The sequence below is a fragment of the Ambystoma mexicanum genome, chromosome 1q (genome assembly GCF_040938575.1).
Source record: "Ambystoma mexicanum isolate Mex_15411 chromosome 1q, UKY_AmexF1_1, whole genome shotgun sequence".
Lineage (NCBI taxonomy): Eukaryota > Metazoa > Chordata > Amphibia > Caudata > Ambystomatidae > Ambystoma > Ambystoma mexicanum.
This window is the reverse complement of record NC_090922.1, coordinates 806,437,948-806,461,259: the sequence shown is the minus strand read 5'-3', so window position 1 is coordinate 806,461,259 and position 23,312 is coordinate 806,437,948. Positions and strand designations below refer to the sequence as shown.

The 23,312-nt window shown below is 45.0% G+C and overlaps 1 protein-coding gene across 1 annotated transcript in view; it reads right to left on the bottom strand.

The window, feature by feature from the left end:
* The window catches only part of SHCBP1L (SHC binding and spindle associated 1 like), a 1,561,452-nt gene extending 1,538,640 nt beyond the window's left edge, over positions 1 to 22,812 (bottom strand). The window contains exon 1 of the mRNA XM_069635012.1: positions 22,397 to 22,812. Within this exon, the coding sequence (XP_069491113.1) occupies positions 22,397 to 22,756 (360 nt within the window). The 5' untranslated portion in view covers positions 22,757 to 22,812. The remainder of the gene's footprint in view (positions 1 to 22,396) is intronic.
* Between the last annotated feature and the right edge of the window lie 500 nt (positions 22,813 to 23,312).

Genomic DNA, 23,312 nt, shown 5'->3' with positions numbered 1-23,312 from the left:
AATACATTCCAGAAACTCTGCAAGCTACTTCCACAGCTTGAGCTTGACAATAGCAGCTGCCAGGATGAGCTCGGTATTAGCCTGACGCAGCTGAAGAGCCGAATTGGAAAATACGTTTTTCCCAGTGGCGTCAAGAAGCTTGTCCTCCTTCGAAAGGATCTGGGACGCTGCAGTAGAGGATGTAGAGGACGGCTTAGACTGGAGCGTTGCTGATGTCACCACCGTCGATAAGGGGAGTGGACATGCAGTCAAGGCTATGTCTTCAGACACCTGCAACTTGTAGCGAGCATCAATTTTCTTGTTTAGGTGTTGCCCGGAATGAGGATTTTCCCAAGATCTTGCAGGCTTCAGCCAGGATATCCTTTTGAAGGAACATGCTAGTGCGCTCCTGTGTTGACAGAGTAAAAGCTCCAGAAGGTACCCCTTCTTGTGGAGCCGGAGGATCGGGTATTGGGAAGTCTAGCAATGCAATCATATCCACAACCCGGTCGTGAGAGGCTCTAAGAGCGAGGTGGGTCGTCGCTGTTCTGGTCCGCTTGATCTTTATCCAGTGCGGCAGGAACAGAATCCTGGTCTGCAGCACAAGGCACCTAGGGCCCTGAGGGCAGAATTCACTGCGCAACAGAAGTCTTTAGCACAGGTGAAAGTGGAGGAGTCCCCACTGGAAGTGGTGGAGGAGGTGGCACTATCGGTAACCTGGAGACGGATTGCCGGAGCAGGGGACGGTCCAGGTAGCTTAGGACAAGTTTCCTTGAATAAATCCTTAAAGTATGCCTTTATTGGATCAGAGTGCACAAGGGTCTGAAACTTGCCAAAAAATGCATCCTCAGAAGAAGGCCTAGGTGCTGGAGGGGGTAGAGGCCACTCTGAAGGGCCATACCACCAGGATCGCAAAGAGGATGGTTGCCAGGATGGTCCTCCAGCCACTGGATCCACGTAAACCAAGGGAGCGGACGTAGGAGGGAGCGAGACTGTGTGACAACGGAGACCGAGCACGCAAATCCATTGGAGGGCAGAATGGGTTCTTATTATCCACAAAACGTGGAAAAGGCTGCTCAGCCCCGAAAACAGGCCCCTCGGTACCAGCCGTTGTGAGAGAGGTAGTCAAAATGGCCGATGTAGACCGCGGGGTTGGGCAGCAATATTGTCAATGCCTGAGGTGAACTGCGTCACAGGTGTCAGTGAGGCCATGGTCAGCACAGGAGTATCAGGGGACTTATGTTCCATTTTAGCCTTGTGACAAGGAACTTCGGCAGAGCCGGTGCTAGCAGACTTAAGGTGTTTTAACCGGCTTCTTTGACACCTCATCAGGATTGGTTCGACCACAGATCTGAGTGTGGGAATGCTTAGGGTCACTCCCTGAAGCTAGAGCCCTCAAAGGGGGCCCCTCAATATTGCTGGTCTTAGATATAGCCCCAAGACGGGGCTCCTCTGGGTTAACTTTGGTACGTTTAGTCACCTTAACAGGAAACTCGAGGCGAGACTCAGTAAACTTTCTTCCAGATTTGGAAACCTCAGGAACGAGGCCAGTGACAAAAGCCCCAGAAGTACTGGGCTTAACTTTAGCACCCAAAAGCGGAACCTCGGATGAAGATCCAGTCCTGGCAGCCCCTTTGCAGGGAACCTCAGAGGAAACTCTGGAGTGCCGTTAGATCCCTTCTGAGACATCTCAGGGAGATCGCAGGTACCAGAGCCACTTGGGCCCATCCCAGACCCAGAAGACCACGGGAAGGAGTCTGTTGGCTGGGGGGGGCCTAAAAAGGAACGCACTTACTGGCTGCTTCCTTTTTTCTTCAATGAACTGTTGTAAATATGGAGGAGGACTATGCACGAGTCCCACCTGTGTTCTGGGCTAAGCAATCCAGGCAGAGAGAGTAGGGATCCGCTCTCGCAAAACGACGTTCACACGAAGAACAGGACACGAATCCCAGAAGCTCCGGCATAGACAGATGAAAGAATACTGTGGAACCGGAGCAGGAAAATGAAGGACAAGGGAACAAAAAGAAAAATATTCCCTAAGATGCAAGTGCATCCGACCCCGACCACACTGAGAAAAGGACTGAAGGGCGATGCGCTGGGCTCCGGACCCGTCCCGATGGACGGAATGTCACACAAGTATGGAGGAAAGGGGACTGGACGTAGGAGTATAGAGAGGCACCCAGACATGGATGAAGAAGACTATAGGATATTGTGAAAGTAGGCCCGACTGGATGCAACGCCTTCAAAAAAACTAACTCTTGAGGTAAAGTATCTGAGGTATTAATCGTTGAAGAGGGAACCTCAGTTTGTCCAATAATAGGATTAGCCCTAGATGAGCGGCGTGTCTCGGCAAAGGTCCTGTTAATGTTTACCCTGCAAGGTTGGGCTCTGAATAGAGCTAACGCACCAAGGTTTAGCAAGGGGGAAGCCTCAATGACACCTGTTGAAGTTTTAGCCTTTGGTTGAGGGAACCCAAGAGCGAACCCTGCTATTGTTAGTCCCAAGTGGATCCTAAACAATGCAGGGGATCCAGGAGCTACCAGACATGCTCCTTTAACTTTTTGTCCATGTTGTATGAACTGTTGTGTTTAAATGTATATTACATGTGTTCTAATTCATCTTTATTAACATTCTCAAATACTCAAAGTTAATGTCACATTTACACGTTTGGAAGGCATCAGTTGGCCATAGGAGCAAAAAGTAGCTCCTGGTAGCTGTTGGTTTCAACCTCACCGGGCTCTACTATGCTAGAAGCAGGAGCTAAATAGCTCCAAGCTACTTAATTTCATACCCAGCAGCGGGAGGAAAATGAAACCGCCACGCCAGAGAGAAAGAGAGAAAATGGTATGTGAGGACAAAGAAAAATAAAATTCCTGGTGCTGCATGCGTCCGATACCAACCACGTGAAGAAAAGGACTGATGGGCAAGGCCGGGAGATGGGTTTCGCAGAGGCGGAGCCAGATTCCAACAAACGCCGACTAAAGTACTAAAGGGCAAGGCCCAGAGGCAGGGATTGGGGAGGCAAAGTCTGTAGACGCGCATGCGCAGAGTACCACGAAAGAAAACAACAAAGGAAAACATTTTTGGGGTGCTACAAAAAACACTTGAGTTCCTTCCCAAAGGACAGTATGTCTTTTATGTATGGATGAAAGGGGATAGGCTGCAGGAGTGCAAAGATGTTATTGCAAGTCTGTAATGTGATGAATTCCATCTCCCGGTGTGGATTGTTTTTTTTTTATTTACTGCCAGGGAATACAAGAGTTCACAATATACACCTTGCCAGAGATGACATGGATACACTGTGATAAGTGTCTTGGATGTCAGTCTCTCCCCAGGCTTCCTCATTGACCACAGGAGCCAAGTGTCTTTTGTGTTACGCCTGGATCACAAGCCTGCAGCGCAATTAATGAAACACAAAGGGCCGATTGCATCGCTTTCCTGACATGAACACAAGAGGTTGGAATATACAAATGGTCCAATATCACAAAATGGTACATTTAAGAACAGCCTCCTCATCCTCTCATATTCCTTCTTATTGAAACATGTCGCAGTAGGCAATAAACACAATGCCAAAGGACACTTTCTTGGTAAAGATCTGCTGTGAAATTGGACTACTATTCGGACCAATTCAACGATTTACAACAGCTAGTGTTCATATCTTAAATGAATCAGGACTGCAATACGATGCAGTTTAAACTTAGCAATACCAAATAGCATATCAAACATGTATTAAGCAGTTTCACAACTACAATGTCTAAAGTAATTTCTAATTTGTTCAATGATTTTGCATGTAGGAAAGAGGTTGGCTCCCCCTTAAAGCCACAATCATGCATGGTTATTGTATATTTTTTTATTTATTTGTAATGGTTCAAAATTAAGTACTGTCTACATCTAAGGAAATGCCTTAATGATTCTGCTCTACTTCCATGTATGCAAATGAAACACAAAGAATGAAAATGAGGGAACCCATTTCATAGATAATCTTTAGAGAGCGATCGGACCTATCTTTAGAGAGCGATCAGACCTTAACTCCATAAATCATACCCTGAAGGAACCATCTGTAGGCGGCAAGGTTATCCTAGAAAAGGATACAAAAAGTAATTCACTCCAATGCATCGTTGCATTTCATGTCACAAATTGAGGGTGTTCCATTGTAGAATGCAGAGATTATTTAAGATTTATCATTACATACTGAAGCCAAAAGTCGTCACGTGCAAGGAAATTTCATATTGAATATAACCACTGCCAGTATCCTCTGCTGGATTATGCAATTGCTGCAAGGGGACAGAGCAGGTGGTATCAACATTTTATGACTTTGTGGTTAAGGAAGAAGGATAACAATCTCATAATAGCAGGGACTAATGATCCAACAGTTTCCAACCGGTTATGTTGCCTAAAGAAACCATAACTTTATTACGCCACACGTGTACCCCCAAGTTCCTACATTATAAGGGTAGCAACAACAGCTAGAAAAAACAAAACCCACCCCAATCACACCACACACGGGTCATGCTCACTTTTCATTTGGAATGAGAGCCACCCAAAAAAAAAAAAAAAAAAAAAATAATAGGACTAAACATTTTAGGAGCCAATTCTCCATATTAACTAGCACAATGAGATTTGAGCAGCACTGAAACTCCAAAGATTTTTGTAAGAAACGACCACAACATTGCCTTCACTAATGTTTTAACTGGATACGTTTCAAGCAAATCAAAAACACAATTGACCCCATGAAAACAGCACTGTAAATTTGTTCTTAGCAATTCAGAAGGTAGAACGAACACACAATTGAAACTTATTTTGGATGGAGAACCATTCTTCTGCGAGCTAGTACAACCAGATCACCATTATTCTGGCATCTATGCAAGATGTAGTAGTGGTTTGTCATTTATAAATCTTGTTATTGCATTAGTATGGCCTCAACGCGATTGGTGGGAGTGGGTTAGGGGGGGACACACCACGGGACCGAAGTCCAAGGTATGGGAACATTGTCCGACTGATTAGAAGGTGTGTGTGCATTTGGCCAAGATCGGAAGTTAGGTGGGGTGTACGAGCGCCAGTAAGCTACCCATGAAGGTCAGCCAAGTGGATGGGTGCTTTGGTGGTTAGGAGGGTGCAAGAGAATTGTGTCCAGCTAGACCTAATTTTGTCATAGGTCGTCACTGCATTACGATGCCAGAGGTGTTGTGCTTTGCGTTTTTAGTCTGGTGTATTAAGCCGTAACATTGTGTCCAGCTAGACCTGAATTTGTCATAGGTCCTTGCTGCATACTGATGCACACGGGTGGGTAGTTGTGCCTGTGGCAGATGTCCACCAAAGTGAACACGTACCTTGAGGATCAGATGGAGCTTTGTTTTTGATGTAGCGGTGTCAAAAGATCTTCTGTATAATGAACAGTCTACCCTCATAGATCCTCTAACCTCAATAGACAGGCTATTCCAATACATCTAAGCGCAATAGTCAGAAGATCTATGATGGTAGCCTGCCCAGTGCACTTAGCCATGATATTGCAATTAGAAGGGCTAAATTTGCAAGCTAAAAAGAAACAAGTTATTCCGCATGGCAGGCTGAAACTTCCCCCAAGGTGAAGGGGACTATCATAAAAACTCTCAGCAGAGAATAACAAACCCAGGATAATTACAGGGTGGGGAAGAATCTTGTCTCTGCTGAGCTCACTAACAATTAGATTTCTGGGACAAGGAGATGTAAACAGAATGTCGCATGTGATTGTGTTTTCTGCAAGGAGCTCCAAGGAAGATATCCATGGCGACCCTGCTATTCAGGGGGTTTGCTGGCCAGCTAAGACCATATATGGTTTATAAAGGATTGTCATTTGGTGCTAAGGACTATGTATGAATGCAAATGTAAAGACTTTTATCTCTGCCACAGGACATTGGAAAAATGTAAATATTTCACTGTTTAGAAGTAATTTGATGGCCCTTCTTTTAAGACAGCATAGGTTTCATTGCTCCATAGGGAACAGAAGTAACAAAATATTGCAGATTACCAGAAAAGAATACGTCCCAAATGCAAATTTTTATACTTACATACCTTATGATCAACCCCACATATGTATAAAGTTATGGAATTTTAGGCCGAACTTTTCATGCTTAAAATGATCAAAAAGTAGTAACCATCCAAAATAATGTCTCACAGATTGCAGAATTGGACGGCTGTCCTTTACATAAAATATGTGACCTGATTATGCCATTTATTAAGGTGCCACCATTATACAAAAGTGTAAATACTGATATGACAGATTTTTGGCAAAAATGTCTGTGGGAAGTCTTTTTCCATCATAAAATACAACCTCATAAACTGGGTACAACCCAGGGGAGGCAACAAACATTGATTGCCCAATCTTCTTGTTAGAGGCAGGTTTAGTTAAGCCTGCCCCAGTCATATACTGTGATGATGTCATTAGGCATTAGAGTCCCTGACAAGACTCTTGACACACACCCACACACACACTCTTCCTGATTTTCCTGCGCCAGTGACCTGTTCCATTCATCCAGATTCCAGATCCCAACTGCCAGGCCAAAACATTGCTGACCCTACTCCAGGGCCCACTGCAAAACCCAAGCATTGCTGATCCTGTTCCAGCAAGGCCTCAATTTTGAAATCCCACTAAAATTCCCAAATGACCAAAAGGGAAAGCTGTGGTGTTTTTGGGAAGCATTCTGATCCCACTAACTGCATGCATCCTGCAAACCTGCCATCCAGCTGATCTTTAGTATCCAGTGACCAGAATTGCCATTACAGTCCAGTGCCATCCGGTGACCAGAACTGCCCAGCTGTTTGCCAGGCGCCCTTTCGTGTAGTGACCAGAACCCTTGACGGTCCAAAATCCCAAACTAAAAGTGGACTGTAAATATCATCCCTACCCCATCTGAACCCATAGTATATAGTATATCTTGTCTTGCCTTGGTCCTTATCCCACTCTCTAAGTCATCCCATCCTTACCCGGCTAACTGGTAAAACTGTCAGAATTATCCATGCAACCTTGCCATTGATTTCTTGTGTTGGCGCCACGTTTCTCTTAATTTCTGTCTTGCATAGATCCTAAGTCATCAGAGATATTGTGTTTAAATAAATTAATTTTCCTTTAAGAAAAGGGGTACACTGCGTGAAGGGTTACAACTGCAGCGTAACTTTTGAGATTCACGGGTGGCGTTCCTCTTTTCTTAGCCATTAAATCTAGTTTAAGCGAGATTTGCCTTTCAAATTTTAAAGCCGATTCCTCTTTTCACTGCTCTATTTTCCTAAAAACAAACCTCACTCTACCTTGCATATCTCTCTCAATTTACCAACTAGAGACCTAATTTCCATATTGTACCTGTGATCCATAGCTACAGCCCAACCAAAAAAATTAAAAATAAAAAAAAACGCACTTCAAATCAGTGTATTTCACCCATTTTTATTAAAAACAGTTTGGTTAATTTAAGGCCGTAATAGAAAAAAATTCAACTTTCACACATGTCATTTTGCTGAATCATGTTTTAAACTTGCCACTCATTTTCGAACAGTACGCTTCTGGTAAACCATTCTTTGTGATTTTTAGTGTCTTTGCATTGCTGCTTTAGTGATGATTTGTATTTGCTTCAAGGTTTTCAACACACATTCAATATTTGTCAATTTTCGAGTGTCATTTTATAACATGGAAAGGGGTTTAAAATCCATCTGCTGTGCTGTATATATGTTCCCCATGAAAGTTAAACCCAGTGCATTGCTCACATTCCCATTGTAATTATCACCCCATTGGTGATTGCTGCCCTATGTTAAAAAGTGTAGGATTTCTTTTGAATTTTAAAATAAATAAATAAATAATGCATTTACCAACCAGCCTGGTTCATGGTCCATTGTGACCCGGGGTATTTGAAAAGGGGGTGTGATATGAGTGGTGTACCATCTCAATATTGAATCAATATAAAAAGATAAGCATTTCAGTTGTGCGCTGCATACTAGGCCGAGACCAAGGTGTGTCGCCCGATTAAAATCCTTAACGCGTTACACCGCTTAACGCGAAGCACGCGTTCCAGCGGGAATCGGAGGTTAAGTAGCTCTCTATGACAAATGACTAGTTCTAGTCTATGGTATTTCAATGCTGTGAATGGTGTAAATGCCATGGGTGCCAAGCTAACACCCACCTTTGACTCACTGATCTAAGCAATGAATCCCGCCTGGCCTGAACGCCTGAATCAATACTATGAGCCCTGGCTGTGATCATGACAGGTGGTCTTCTAGACACTGCTGCCGCCCCATCTCTGGCACCTTGGGGCTTGCACCCTTTCCAGCTCCTTTCTCTGCCTCGCAGTCAGGCTTACTCCGAGGTATACCTCGATAGGTCCCATACTTCAGACCGGCTCCAGCCAGTACATCTGAGCCAGTAGAACGGGTCCACCAGTTGCTTAGCTGTGTCCGTCCGCCCCGCCTAGCCGTCTCCTTGGCTCTCTCCACTCCGCACGGCAGTAGCTGCCCCGGTCAGTCACTATTTGGTCTAGCCCCGACCTTGTGGCTGGCCTGCTTCTCTCCACCATCGTCTGGGCCCCCTGCCCCCTATGGCGGGAGAGGGTCACACATCTCCATCCACTTTCAGTGCTCGGATGCCATTTCAAGACATTGCGCAGTTCTCCGGCCTGTTCGAGGGTCAGATCTCCACAAACCGGCCACCAAATTACCCAGGGAGACCTAAGATTGCATCAGGGACCATTCTGCCGCGTATGGATAAGAAGCAAGGTGGGTCATCTTCCCCGGAAGGGCCCTATGAGCCCCTACAGCACAGGAGCCACGTCTGCATGGCTCCCGACTTGGCCCCGCTCCCCTTTGGTGATTTTTTGGTAATAGGAAGTGGTTTTTATGCTTCATGTGTATTGAACGATTATACTTGGATTCATTATACGTCTTAACTACTACATTATTTTGAGGCTTTGCATTTACCATTATCATGCAAGGCATACATTTGTTTTAAAAAACTGTTAGCAGAGTTTGCCAATTACAATGTTCTTGATAAGCAAACAAACCCATTTGATTAGCAATGTCGTACTAGAATTTTTAATGTCACCAGAAGTTCTTTGTGCCCAAGCCATAAAATGAGCAACAATACAGAACCTTTGTTTATCGCTGAAATAACATACTGGTCTGTGCCAGACAGGATATAGTTTGCTTAATAAAAGTATCATCCCGATTACTTCTAGTCTGCAATTATTTTAAAAAGAAAAAATCATTCTGGTCTATCAAGGAGTGGAGGAGATGGTAAATGCTGTGATTTCATTGAAAATGGTAAATTAAAAAGCTAGTTTTGCTACACAAGTATCAATTTAATTAGCAAACCTACAGAATTGCATAGCAAATTGCTATGCAACACCTCTTATTTTATACCTTATGTATAACATTTCTTTTGAACCATAGCCAATTGATCCCTATGCCAACTATTTGGCATTTAGAGCATGAATGATATATTGGATAGAGGTGTGATTAAACTGGTATGCTTTTAGCACTTCTGACTATATTTTAGTAGTGGATTCTGTGCACATTGCGTGGTTTGCACTTTCTGTATAATTGTTTACCTTCTTATTGATGACATTGCGTTTGGCACTGTCATCACTGATTCCACGGCAGTGACCTCCTCCCAGGTGGCCAGGGACAGAAGCCGCTACATGATCCTGACTCTGGGGGTGGATATATGAGTAAGGATCAGAGGGGAGGAGACAACTACCATGGGCAGGTGGTGACCCCACTGGATGAGACGTGGTATTCCCCTCTTTTCCCTGAGGAAGATTCTAGAATACCCGAGACCCTAATAGCTTACGGTCACCCAACAGTTCCGCCATATAGTAAAAGTCAGAAAAACTTTCCTCTAAATCACTCTAGTCAAGCCGCCTTTGATGACGCAAACACTCACAACTATTATATAACATTTTATGGTTTTGATGTGTCTTTATGTGAAGTTTCTGAACAACCACATCCTGGAAATCCAGTAACATCTATGGACTTCAACTCCCATAAATCCTCGGGTACTGAGACGAGGAAGAGGAGGAAGGAGTTTATGCAGATCAAAAGAATCCTGAAGTCTAATGTGCAGACGTTGTTTTGGTCAGTCTAAAGTAAGCGGGAAATTTTAAAATGGCAGACGTAGAGCAGAAGGAGTTATCTAGACCGGTGTGGCGGGACAGAAAGCAGAGCGCGAAGGAAGGAAAGCCGTGGGGACAGGAGGCCGCACAGAAACTCAAGGGAAGACGACCGCCCAAGCAAACAACACTCTGGTCCAGAGAAACCGGTGGTTGATCGCAGGGTCACGTCGGACGCTGAGTGCCTGCACATTTTCAATAGGGAAGGAACAGCAACGTGGAAGCACAAGCAAGTTTGGAAACGCACAGAAGACCCAGTGAGTCTGCCTAGAGCAGCGCGGGACCCCAGGGTGTTACAAGCCACACGCCAGCAAATGTTTGAACTGTATGAAGTTGCAAATGACAGAAAGTAAAAGCACAAGTTCAAACCCCAATAAGAAGAGCATTGGAAAGCAAACAAAACAAACAAAGGGGTGCAACAAGTCCCAAGGCAAGCATGGAAGAATTGAGATGATGTCAATGTGGGGGAAAGATGAAGCAAGTGCTACCATAAGCAAATATACTGAGTACCATAAGACATATGCTAGTACAGTGAAAAGAACAATAAAACAAAAAGTCCTGGTGGATGAATATACAGGCAATTGGGAAGCAAAGGAAATCCCTCACCTCGTGAACATTTGCAGAATTCCTAGCAGGGGAGTATATCAGGCCCCTACAGTTGTATAAAGAGATTGCTATCGTGGGAAGATACCCGAGGAGGAGTATACCAGGGTATCTGAAAACCCCATAAAAAGATTCCTGGTCTTGGGGTATACTAGGCTATTCGAAATAGTAACAAGTGAAGCTAAAGAAAGACTTATGGTTTATTGTTTGAAGCTAAAGAAAAACCATTATGGATTTATTGTTTGAACAACAACTTAGTGAATCCAGTATCAAAGAGACAAAAGGAACTGTGGTATAAAGACACTTTTTGACACACAGCAATTGTTTGATGGATAGACACTTTTTGCCATCCTATCTAAAATCCAGGGGAAGGTAACCATCCTCTGGGTCTAAGGGTCTTTCCTTGAAAAACCTTTGTTGGAGTTATTTTTATAATTTTGATTGGGAACACTTTTTGCTAACATCAAGTCAAAGACATTTCCATACACCTTTTTGTTGTTTTGTTTATAGTGCAAGGGTCTCGGACACAAAGACGGCTTTTTGAGTTACTGACTACTTGACACCCTTAGTTGTCGTTCTCATGTATGGAGAATCTTCTTTAGAAAAGGGTAGAGAGACTTTCTTTTACCCCATTTTTGTTTAATAAAATGCCTGACTTTAAGAATAACAAACTTGTGTCTGCCTCTCATTTCTGACCCCTCACAGTACGCTATGTCATTGTGCACGTGTTTGTGTGCATGCCACAGCTATTTTATAGCATATAGAATCACTGCAGCTTTTCGCCTCATATTTAGTAGACACTTCATTAGTTGCCCATAATATGCCAGGCAGGTAAGCCCCTTTTAAATAGTTATTTTCTTTTTTAAGTTTTTCATTTTGAAGGAGCGTAGCGCTCAAAGTGTTATGTGGCAACAGTGAAGTCACACAGGTACCATTTTTCAATTATTTACATGGTTTCATTTTCACATTTCATATTTTGATTTCTCAGATCTTTGAAGACTTCTTTTGCATACTTCTTCCAGATAGGTATGTTTCATTATATCAAAGCAAAAGATGTGTCTTTGTGTTTAGAACTATGGATTTATTTATTGGAAATAGCAGGGTTTACAAACGTTTTTGTATTATTTTCAGAGATTGTCCTAATGAAGGACCTTAGAAGTCCAAAATGGAATGGCCCACTTTGTATGTCCTTAGGTTGAAGAACATGTTATCAAATTAAAGAACATATTTAATCTTTATGAATAAATTGTGCATTTGATCCTTATGAGAATTACATGAAAATATTGCATTGATTTCTACAAGGGAGTTGCCAGTGCTATGGATGTTCTCTGGCATGTTTGTATGAGATTATTGAAACTTGCTACGTTGCTTTCACAATCATGAACTGTTTCCATCTGTGTGCATTAGGTATTCCACCAAAATGAGGATCACAATATTCTTGTTATAGAATCATCAAATGCCATTAAAAACGACAATAAAATCAACCCTCTACCTGCAGAGAAGCAATAAAATTGCATAATTACTCAAACTCCAAGTAAGCTTGTAACATCTCTAAAGCCCTATGCGAAAATATAAGTAAAATTAATTAGCTTATCTCTGATGTTACATTTCAACTTATATTGTCGGACTGTAAAGCTTGCACTTACTAAACCTGAATCAAAGTAACACAAGCCAATGGCATGTACTCCTGTAACACAGGTCTCTAATGCCTGCATGGTATCAATGTGTAAAGTTTGTGAACATGGTCAAAGAACCGGGCCTAGATGTACCTAAAGGGGGGCAATTGCATCCCCTTCGGCAAAGAACTCTTTCCAGAAGTCTTGAAGGTGCTCCTTTGCCCAGCTTGTCATTCGTGCCTTTGCAGGCTCCATTTGCTTAGGCTGCGTTCTTTCTTCTGACCTGAAAGGGACCCCACGGGAATTAATGGGCCATGAATATCACTAGGGTGGGAGCCATCACTGCTAAAATGATGCTTCCTATATGTTGGGTACACTACGGTTTTCCAAATGTGCTGCTAGGGATGGGCGATATGGACCAAAATTCAAACCTCAATATTTTTGGGCTGAATGACAAATATATATTACACGGCCTGTGGTAGTGGCCGTGTAGTTATGGTTAAGTTGCTAAACCCAGAGAAGACCACTTTTTGGGCGGCTTATAACTTCGCTCCCCCTGGAGGAATCCTCACCAAACTTTGCAAAAAAAGTATATGGCCCGCTCTGAATTTTTTCGGCATGTTTGGTGCGGTTCCATGCAGGGGGGGTCCCAAATGTTTTCATTTTTTTCCATAGACTGAATGGGCAAAAACTTTGTGCAAGGCTACAGCCCAAGCAGCTGGATGCATTTTAACCAAATTTGCGGCAGGATGGGGAGGAGGGGCTTGGTTACGGAAGCGTGCTTTTGTGTGTTTGGTGAAAATCAGACCAGTACTTTTGTTGCAAAGAACTGAAATGTAAGTCTAAAAACATTAGTGCTATCTGGCTCTGCTCCGCTGACCCATTTCCCTGTTCGCTCCACGGACAAAAGTCTCATTGGCTTGCAGTACGCCATGTTGGCAAACATTGGACACGGCCGGTTGTTGGCTGTAGGGAAGCGTGCTGTGCGTCACAGTTTTTGGGAAACGCTGCCATGGTGTATCGGAGGATAGTGCTGTGGTGTGTGTGCCAAGCCCCTAAGGCACTGTGTACATGGCTGGCCACTAACATTAGTGATATCTGGTGCCACTCCGTCATTCCATTTCCCTGTTCGCTCCGTGGTCACATTTCTCTGTTCCCTCCGCGGTCAAAAGTCTGATTGCACTGCAGTGTGCCGTGACGTGATGTGCGTCATAAGTTTGGAATAATGCTGGCATGTTGTATCCGAGGACAATGATGCGGCGAAAGGGCCTGGAAAACATTCTTTACGGGATATGGTGGTGGGAAGAAGGGATGGAAAGGGTGGGGGGAGTGAGAAGTGGTTCATTTGATCTATCTCATTAGAAGAAGACGGTGGTGTGCCAGCAGTATCCGTGCGTACTACCCCAATTAGCAGGTACCCCAACAGGCAACATCCTTGTGTGGTGATTGTAGGCAGCCTTCGTTATGGCATGACAGCTCCAGTGGCAACCCCTTTGTGTGATGAGTGGTAGCAGGCTGATTTGCAGAAGAGTGCATTCCACATGACATGAACATTTAAGCATAGCGTATATACTATGGTGTGTTGTGTGTGTTAAGTCTGTAGCCCCTTTAATGCATGGCTCGAGCCCTTGCACAGAAAAGTATGTCCACTGGTTGAAAAGTATGTCCAGTGGTTGCAAGTAGGTTTGACATTGTTGCTTTGTGTGTGGTTTGGCTGCATTGCATACATTGTTGGTTCCATGGGTGTGGTGATTGTTAGAACATCCTATAGTTGTCGGTGCATGGCTGGAGATGCTGCAGTGAGCAGTCCTGCAGCGTGTCCATTGAGTGCAGTGTTGGAATACTGTCAGTATAGAAGAGGGTATGGTTGAATTGGAGGTTATATGTGCTTGGGTAGTCTGCATTGCACAGATTAGTAAGTGTTGTACTGCACTATGCAGTATTGCTTGTATGCAGTTACTAGAGTGTTGGGAGCAGGACCAATGTTGTGAAGATTTTGTGGTTTGGTTGGCAGCAATACAATGCTATGTGAATGGAAGTGGGTAGGGGTGCCAAACACTGTGGTATGTATGTGGATTATGGTAACTGGAACATGTTTTGATGCATCGCTGTATTATGGTACAGCGGTTGGGTAGAAGTGCTAGTGCCTGTGTTGTCTTTATGAATTCTGGTACCTGGCTACATGTTCGCCTGCATGGCTCTGTTATGTTGTGGGGGTATGGCCAAGGCCTAGACTGTTGAGCATAGGCCTTCACCACAGCCATCAGAACATAATGCAGGCATGCAGTTGTAACTCTGCATGTATTTTAAGTTGGTGACCTTTACACAGTGGTTCTGGAGGACATTGTAGGCTTGCTGGAACAGCAGAAGTGAGCTGCTATGCGTACATTAGCATATGGTGTAGATCATTGCACGTGTTGCACAATAGGGAGCCACATGTGACCATTTGCGTTTGGTATAGTTTGGCCCTTATACCACTGTTGCTTTAGGAAGTGCTTTAAGATATTGCGCCATGAAAGGAAGTACTCAGCATCACACATGTAAAATATGGACCATGTACACAGCCACGTACATACCGTTCACCACACCCAACGCAACGTCATGAAGCCATGCATGCAAATATGTGGCCAGGGTGAAAGCTGGCAGGCTCAATTGCAGATGAAGAGTGCATTGCACATGACATGAGCATTTAAACATAGGGTGTACTATGTGTGCTGTGTGTGGTGAGGGCCTAGAGCCTTGGATGCATGGGTGGAGGCCTTGCACAGAGACCTATGTGGGCTGCTTGCAAGTAGCTTTGACATTGTTGCAATCTGTGTGTGGTTTGGGAGCATTGCATACATTGTTGGTTCCATGGGTGTGGTGATTGTTAGCACATCCTTCAGTTTTTTGTCCATGCCTGGAGCTAATGGAGTGAACACTCCTGCAGTGTGTCCACTGGGTGCTGTGTTGAAGAAGTGTGTGCATAGAAGTGAATTGGGGTGAACTGGATATTTTAGCTGCTTGAGTAGTGTCCATTGCACAGATTACGGACTACTGTACTGCACTTTGAAGTATTCATTGTTTGCACTTAATAGAGTGGTGAGAGCAGGGCCAATGTAGCGAACAGTTTGTGGTTTGGTTGTCAGTAACATCACAGTTTGTGAAAGAAAGTGGGTAGGGGTGCCAGAAGCTGTGTTGCGTTTGTAGATTCTGCTAACTGTTACATGTGTCCATGCATAGTTGTATTACGGTGTGGAGGTTGGGTAGGAGTGCTGGTGGCTGTGGCAAGTTGCAGTCTTGGGTGCATGGCAAAGGCAGTAGGCTGTACACAGCCACCCACATACCGTTCAACACACCGAATGCAATGTTATGCAGCTATGCATGCAAACATGTGGCCAGGGTGAAAGGTGGCAGGCTCAATTGCAGATGGGGAGTGCATTGCACATGACATGAGCATTTGAACATAAAGTGTACTATGGCGTGTTGTGAGGGCCTAGCGCCCTGGATGTATGGCTGGAGTGGAAAGGGAAGAAGGATTGTCCCTGCTTTACTGGGGGGCGGCCCTAGCTGTGGCTGGCAAAGCGGACGTGCCACATCCTGCCCTTTTAAGCATGGTGTGCATGGAAATGGAATTGTGGGGATTAGCCAATCAGGTGTCGAGGGTGTGCCTCACAGGAAGGGCGGTACTATTTTTCCCCATTAGTCTGTGTAGTGAGGGTGGCAGAGATGGAGAGACGCAGCGTGCTAATAGTGGGTGATACCTTTGTGCAAGATCTGTACAGGTATGCCGCGCAAAGAGGCATGGCTGCAAATTTTGCATTGGAAGGAGTGGAGGCTTTCTGGGGCACTGTCTATGTGGGCAGTTTCGGCAGTATGGCTAACCTTTGCAGATGTGTGGCCTCTGTCGATGTTGTCATGCTGCATTATGGAGTTCTACATTTGGGGTACATGTCGTGTGGACGTTTCCTCCATCGCCTAAAAAGTTGATGGAAGAAGTGATGCAGATTTTTCCCCACTGCCAAGGTGGTTTTCTCAAGCATACCGCCAAGAGGAACATAGGACCATGCCGGTGTCATTTGTCCCCAACCAGAGGTCGGAAGGGGTTTTATAAACAGAAGCATGTGTCAATGTATGTGCACTGCTGGGATGTTCTCTACCGACTATGGCATCATTAATGAGCGCAATTTGCACTGGTTCCATGCAAATGCCATTTTTTTGACCACCATTGACAATGATGTTTTGTTTTACACTGTGCAAAAAGCGTTGAAGTGAATCCTGTAACAATGTAAGCAGGCAAACAAAACAGAAATTCAGACAAAGAGCAAAAACAAAAAAAGTTCTGTGTAAGCACGTAAAAATAAAAATAAGAAAAATAAATAGGGCTCTTTTCAGAGCCACCACTAAAAATGAAATCCCCTACCCTGGTTGAAATGTATTCCCCCCACTCGTGGCGATGTGCATGAATCTGGATGCAGAAGTCTTGGATAGTTTCACAGACCTTTCTACTGGAGGTGTTTGCGAATGACCCGAAACTTCCACTCTGAATGTTTAACGGTACATATGGAGTCTCATACAGAACTGATAGTGTTAGATGCAGAGGTCGTGCATGTGATTGGCAGAAGCGTGTGTGACTGTTTAATAGTACCCAATGAGGGAGTGTTGGAAAAAAATTGTGCAAAGGGAAGAAGAACTGCTCCCACTTTACTGGGGCGTGGCCCTTGCGATAGTTGTGGAAGCGTTCGTGCCACATCTTGCCCTTCTTAGCATGCTGGGCATGGGAATGGGACTGTGGGAATTGTCCAATCAGGTGCTGAGGTTGTGTGTCACAGGAACGGACTGCAATATTTTCTTTTCATTACTCTGTGTAGTGAGGCTGGCACAGATGGAGAGCTACACAGTGTTCATCATGGGTGATGCCTTTGTAGTAGATCTGAACAATTTTGCAGTGGAAAGAGGCTTTCATGGCAATTTCGATTTGGAGGGAGTGGAGGCTTTGTGGTGCGGTGTCTATGTGTGCAGTTTCGGCGAATCCTCTACCCTGGTTGAAATGTGTGCACCCATTCCTGTAAACAGTCCGAAACGTTCACGGACATCGCGATAGTTCCAGGATTGCACGTGTCACATCCGGAGCTTTTGCAGATGGCGGGCATGGAAATGCGACTGTGGAGGCTAAGGGGTTGCTCAATAAGGTTTCTGGGTGTGGTTTCAACGCACAGACTGTGGTACATCAATGACATTTGTGATGTCATCTTTCATGTCATGGGTGTTAGACTTAGCAGTGCACAGTGGTGGAGCGAGTTATGGTTGCTTAGCTTACCATAACTGGCGAAATTCTGGGGGGTTTCGGCTTTCCCTGTAACCATAATATGGATAGGTCGTTATTAGTGCAAAGTAACTAATGTCCCTTAGAAATAGTTGTTGCATTGAATTTGGTAGGTTTTTCTTACGGCAACTTAACCAGAACGTCCCTTTAACAGCGTTTTTTGTCAGTGAATATATATTTTTATTGTGAAATAAATTCTTAGAAGAATTTTTTCACAAAAATTTTGAAAAACGGTTTCAAAACCAATCATTACAATTCACAATGTATTTATTTATTATTTATTGAATAAGGCGCCTATACAGCTAGATACCATTTCCAGGTGCCACAAAGCAAAAAAAGGGGGGCGGGGAGATCATAACAAACGATCATACTCGGCTTTTTTGACATTTCGAATGTGCAAGTGCAGCAAAGAGAAGTGCAAACAAGGGGAAGGATAGGAATGGGGGGTCTGCATGCAATGCAGAGGGTGAGGGGGCACAGGGGCAAGGTAAGTGCTGAGAGGAGGACAGGGAGGTAAGTGCTAAGCGCGAGGACGGAGGTGGATCAGACAAGTGAGGGAAAGATGAGGACCACCACATAAGTGTGAGGAAGGAGGTGGATCAGACTCCGGAGGGAAGCCCAGGTCATCAGGCTGGTCACGGTGTGTGGCCCAGGAGGCAGTGCTGGTTTGGGGGGGGGACTTAGCGCTGGTAAGGACTGGTCGAATGAAGGCCTGGTAACCTGTAAGCCTCATAAGGACCAGGCCGCCAGTCGCAGCGGCAGTGGGGAAATTAGTAAGGGAGGGGGAAAGGGAATTTAAGGAAGTCCAGCTCAAGTCTGAGATGGGCAGGGAGGCCTTTCCAGAGGGCAAGACTTGCTGAAGAGAATGATCTACCAGCAACTCTCTGCTGGAAAAGCATCTGACCGGCAGAGAGTTGTTAGCTAGAGGAACACAGGGCTCTAGCAGGGAGGCATTTAGGGAGAGAGAGTTGGATGTAGCAGGGGCCAAGGCCCCAGGAGGCCCTGTGGATAATGCAGAGGGTCTTGAATTTGATACTTGCAGCAACCAGGAGCCAATGGAGAGATTTTAGGGCTGGCGAGAGGCAGTCCCTGGGCTTGAGGTCAAGGATAAGTCGTGCAGTCCTATTCTGGATTAGTTGAAAGGGGCAATGGGAAGATAGAGCCAGATTGAGGAAGAGGCGGTTGCAGTAGTCCACCCTAGAGAGGACTAGAGCACTAGAGACATTGAGCTTCTGGTGGAAGGCGAGAATGCCTTCAAGGAGGTTAAGCTGAAAGTGGTCCTTCTTGGCAAGGTCTGTGATGTGAGGGGAGAAGGAGAGGGAGGAGTCAAAGATGACACCAAGGTGTTTGGCTTCACCGGATATTGAAGGGAGAGGACACAAAGAGGGTGGTAAGAGAGTGGGAGGGAAAACAGGAGTCACACTGAAAAGCATCTCTGTCTTACTGGCATTAAGACCGAGGTCATTGGATGTTCAAAAGATTAATTAAAAGAAAGGAATCATAAAAGGAACAGCAAACACAGGTTACTACAAATCCACAATCAGGTAAACAAATCTTTCAGGAAACGTAGAGCTTCTAAGCCCCAACGATTGCTTTCAGATGTCATGATTTGTTGCCATACAAAAACAGATAGATTTTAAAATCACAAAACAAATGCTCAAAATGTAAAATACGACGATCATTTAAAAACTCACACTCCAATAACACATGAACAATGGTTTCAGCAGTGCTTTCAGGCTTGCAGAACCTACAAGTTGTAAGCCTGCGTTCAACCCCCTTTCGTGCCCCTAAAAAGTCTCTCGTCTGGATCAGGTTGAGCCGCAGGCGCAGAAATTGGGATCTTCAATAAGAGAATAGAAACGCATGCATGCAAGTTGGTAAATCACCCAAAGATCTGACACACTTGTGTATAGGCGCGTTACAAATGCCATATCATATCTCATATCATATCATATCTCATCAAGGAGTACTCCTGAAAAGGATTTAACCCCACAGACTTCCTGTATAGCAAAAATCCAGTCCCAGTCCCAAATTTTCTTTTTAAAAAGGTGGGGGTAGCCTGCAATAAAGGCAAATCCACATCATATTTCGCCTATTAAATGAAACACAAGTTTCCCCTCCATAACCCGTTTCAATTCCCACCATAACATAGGCTTTTCACCAGACATGATTTTAAGCAAAAGACAGTTGTTCCCACGCCACATGTACCACAACAGACAGAAGGCACAACTCTTATCTTAACACAGCTGCAGAACACCTGGTGGCAAGGACAAAACCCTGCTCCAAAACCGGCCTTCGAGTTTACCCCAATTAGTCGTCGGGTAAAAGAATAATGTTTCAGGCCCATAGCCATTGAAAAATAGGCAAATATTTTGTTAATAAAAGAGGCCTTAACAGCCAAAGATGTAATCCTGGCCTTTCGTTGGAAAAGGATTCATTGTGGCAGTGACCCTCAAACATGTAGAAGCCGAGATAAACAAAATGAGGCACCTGTTCCATTATGGAGTTTTCCAAAAACCAACTATATTTGCTGCAGTGTCTTGTTACCAGTCCTATATTGGAAAAACATAGGGCCTCATTACACAGTAGGCGCTAAGGGATTACCGGCACCAGTAAGGGCAACGGTGCCGGTAATCCCTTAGCGCCCTACTACGAGGTCCCTCAGCGGGTCCCGTCCTTAACGCCTGGTCTGACGAATAGTCAGTCCGAGAGAAGGTACTTAAAACTTGGGAAGTCTGAAAGACATCCCTGTGCCACTGCACTGAGGGTGATGTGTGACACACAAGAAAAAGATGATGCCTATGGAGTTGTCTAAAACTCCATATCCAAAGAACACAAAAATAAAACACACATCAAAATACATGAAAGAGTGGGAAAAAAGGCTCACACTCTTTCCAGGTAAAAATGTAAGTCCTAGAAATCCAGCAAAGTTGCTGGGGATCTCAAAAGCTAAGGGAAATTAGCACATTTATGAGAATTATCCCTAACAATCACCCTCTAAGAAAGACATTACAACACTTCTCCCTCCTTACATTCCTCAAATGCAAGAAGGACACTACAACAGAACACTGCCATACATTGGTGCAGCCAGCATGGAAATGTTTTTAATGGCATATGTTGTGGGCAAAGGCATCATGAAAATGTGTTGGCGAAATGCTCCTCTGCACTGTTGGTGACTTGCATCTACTGGATTTTTCTCCTGAGTTACCCTACAAAGCCAATTACAAAAACTGGCTTTTTACCAAATGTTTCCCACAAAAATGTGCGCTAAAATGCACCGTTTTAAGCCATTATTTTTAAGAAATGTCATGGTGGTCGAGGGGAGGGGCTGTCCCCCACTTCCCAACACCTCTTAATTGGTTTGGTCTCCCTCACTACGCTCCACCACACTGGCATATTTGGGGAAAATATTTACACCCCTCCAATGAAAACCAGTCACCAGTTGGATATACAGCCAGAAACTGAAAACTAAACAATTCTAAGGGGGCAAAGTGAGATTCCTGCAACCACTGCTAAAGAACCAAGGGGGCAGTTGCCTCCTCTCCCGCCTGTTCTTGGCGCCTTAATGTGACAGTTCATCTGTTGAAACTGAGGTATGAGTGATATCTCTTCTGTTAAACCGACTCTTTGACAGGCTATTATTTAACACTGAGCAGGAAGTTATGTTGCTTCTGCTAAAAACCATCATTAACTACACATAATTTGAAGCTGTACTGGGAGTGATGTCTGCTTGAGTTAAAAGAATGCAGTCTCTTGCAGAGTGCAAAGGAAATTTCTTGCAAATGTTGAACAGGAGTTAACTTTTTAGTATTTAGTATATATGTTAACATGATGCAAAACTGTTACTGCATTGAACCTACAATGAACATGCTTAATATCACGTTTTTGTAAACAGTTTGGTAAAATACAGGTATACTTTGGTCTGTTGACACTTATTTGATGTGCCCCCCTATATACACCGATTCCTAGTCACGCCACTGGATGTACCCAAGTACACAAACCTCCCTTCCCTTCTTTTTACTATAAGCCTTTGGGGAAATAACACACACAAATCAATCCCTGGTGCCCCACCAGCCAGTTTAAACATTCATAACTAGCATCCACCTCTTCCTTCTAAGAGATTCATGTGCCCCTTCCTACTTTCCTCATTGTGGCATGTGACCCTCCCAAGTGTGTTGCCCATTTAAGAGAATGTGTCCCTCCCCTGTGTATTGCCCTGTGTGTTAAGCTAATAAAAGGAGCCCCTGCAGGAACGGGCACCAGAATGGCTGCAGACTCCCAAAGAGGAACGACTAGTCCATCTCTCGTTTAGGCATGCAGGCCAACACTGATGCCTGGGACTCTAATGCCAGTTTGGTGGCAGAGGTCTGCATGGTCATGGGTATTGCTTGCCCTGCCCCCACTCAAGCCCGGTATCCCTGGCAACCATCTACGGTGCTGATGCCCCATAGCACCGTGGGCCCCATAGCACCTTGGGGGCTGATAGATGCCCATAGCATACCCAACCCCCAGGCCTCTCGGGTGCTGATGCCCCATAGCACCCTGGGGCCTGCTGGGTGTCCATAGCAGGCCCCCTACATAACACTCATCAGTCCAATTAATAGATGCTGAAAAGGACTATATGGATTCTTTAAACTGATAACGGAGATCCGAATCTGTACTTTTAGATTACATTTAATACCAACAAATGCACTTGCCGTTAAAAAGTTGTGAATAAGTGTCGAGTAGACTGACCCCTCCTCACTCGAACCACGGACGAAACCCACCTTGCAGCTCTGCAGGATCTGATCACAGTAGAGCGAGATCCTCTGGGACCCAGAAAGTCTGACTTTAGACACGTAGACTGCAGGCAGTGGCAGCGCTTCTGCCGACACGGGGACTTGATCCTGGGTACCTGCCTCCTCCCGCCCATCAAGCTGGGGAGGCAGAAGTCGTCTTCGGGCATCCGACCCCCGGGTGCCGGCAGTCTTCAGTGGGCGTGGTGAGGCCAGCACCGAGCGAACAGAAGAGGACTGCACGCCGTCCTCTGGCCGCCGGAAACGGACGGCTAACAGTCGCGCATCACCTTCATCATGCTCGACCGTACCATCTACACTCACGGATTCAGGTGTGCAGCCGGACGCCATTTCTAACGGTTCCAACGGACACGGACCGTTCTTCCCGCCATGTGTCGTCGTCCTTGACCAATGAGCGGCGCGTGCGCGCGAGGCCTAGGAGCTTAACGTGGACCCGTGACTCATTGGAAGGGTACCCTTGCGAGAGGGGAGCCAACAACAACACAATATTACTATACACAGTAACAATAGACCTCTCTTATTGTGAACATCAGTTGTGTATGGTTATAGACCACTGTGTTTGCGGAAAATGGCGGTGTTTGCAGGCCCGGCTGAAGATGAAGGGGGGAGGGTGCATTTCAACATGATGGTTGGACCGCGCCATTGGAGCCGAAAACAGTCATACGTACGGCACCCATTGGGTGCATAGATAACCGATACAAAGAAATACACCTGCGGTTTATTGCCGCCGATTATCACGAGACTACCAGCCAGCCAGCAGGGAGCTGAATCACTAACCATACCTCTCAACTCACCCGCCTTGCAAGCAGCTGAATCACCCACCAAGCCCCTCCTCATACGCCCATTCACTTCTATGGGCTCTCACCCACCAAAAACAAATTTGGGT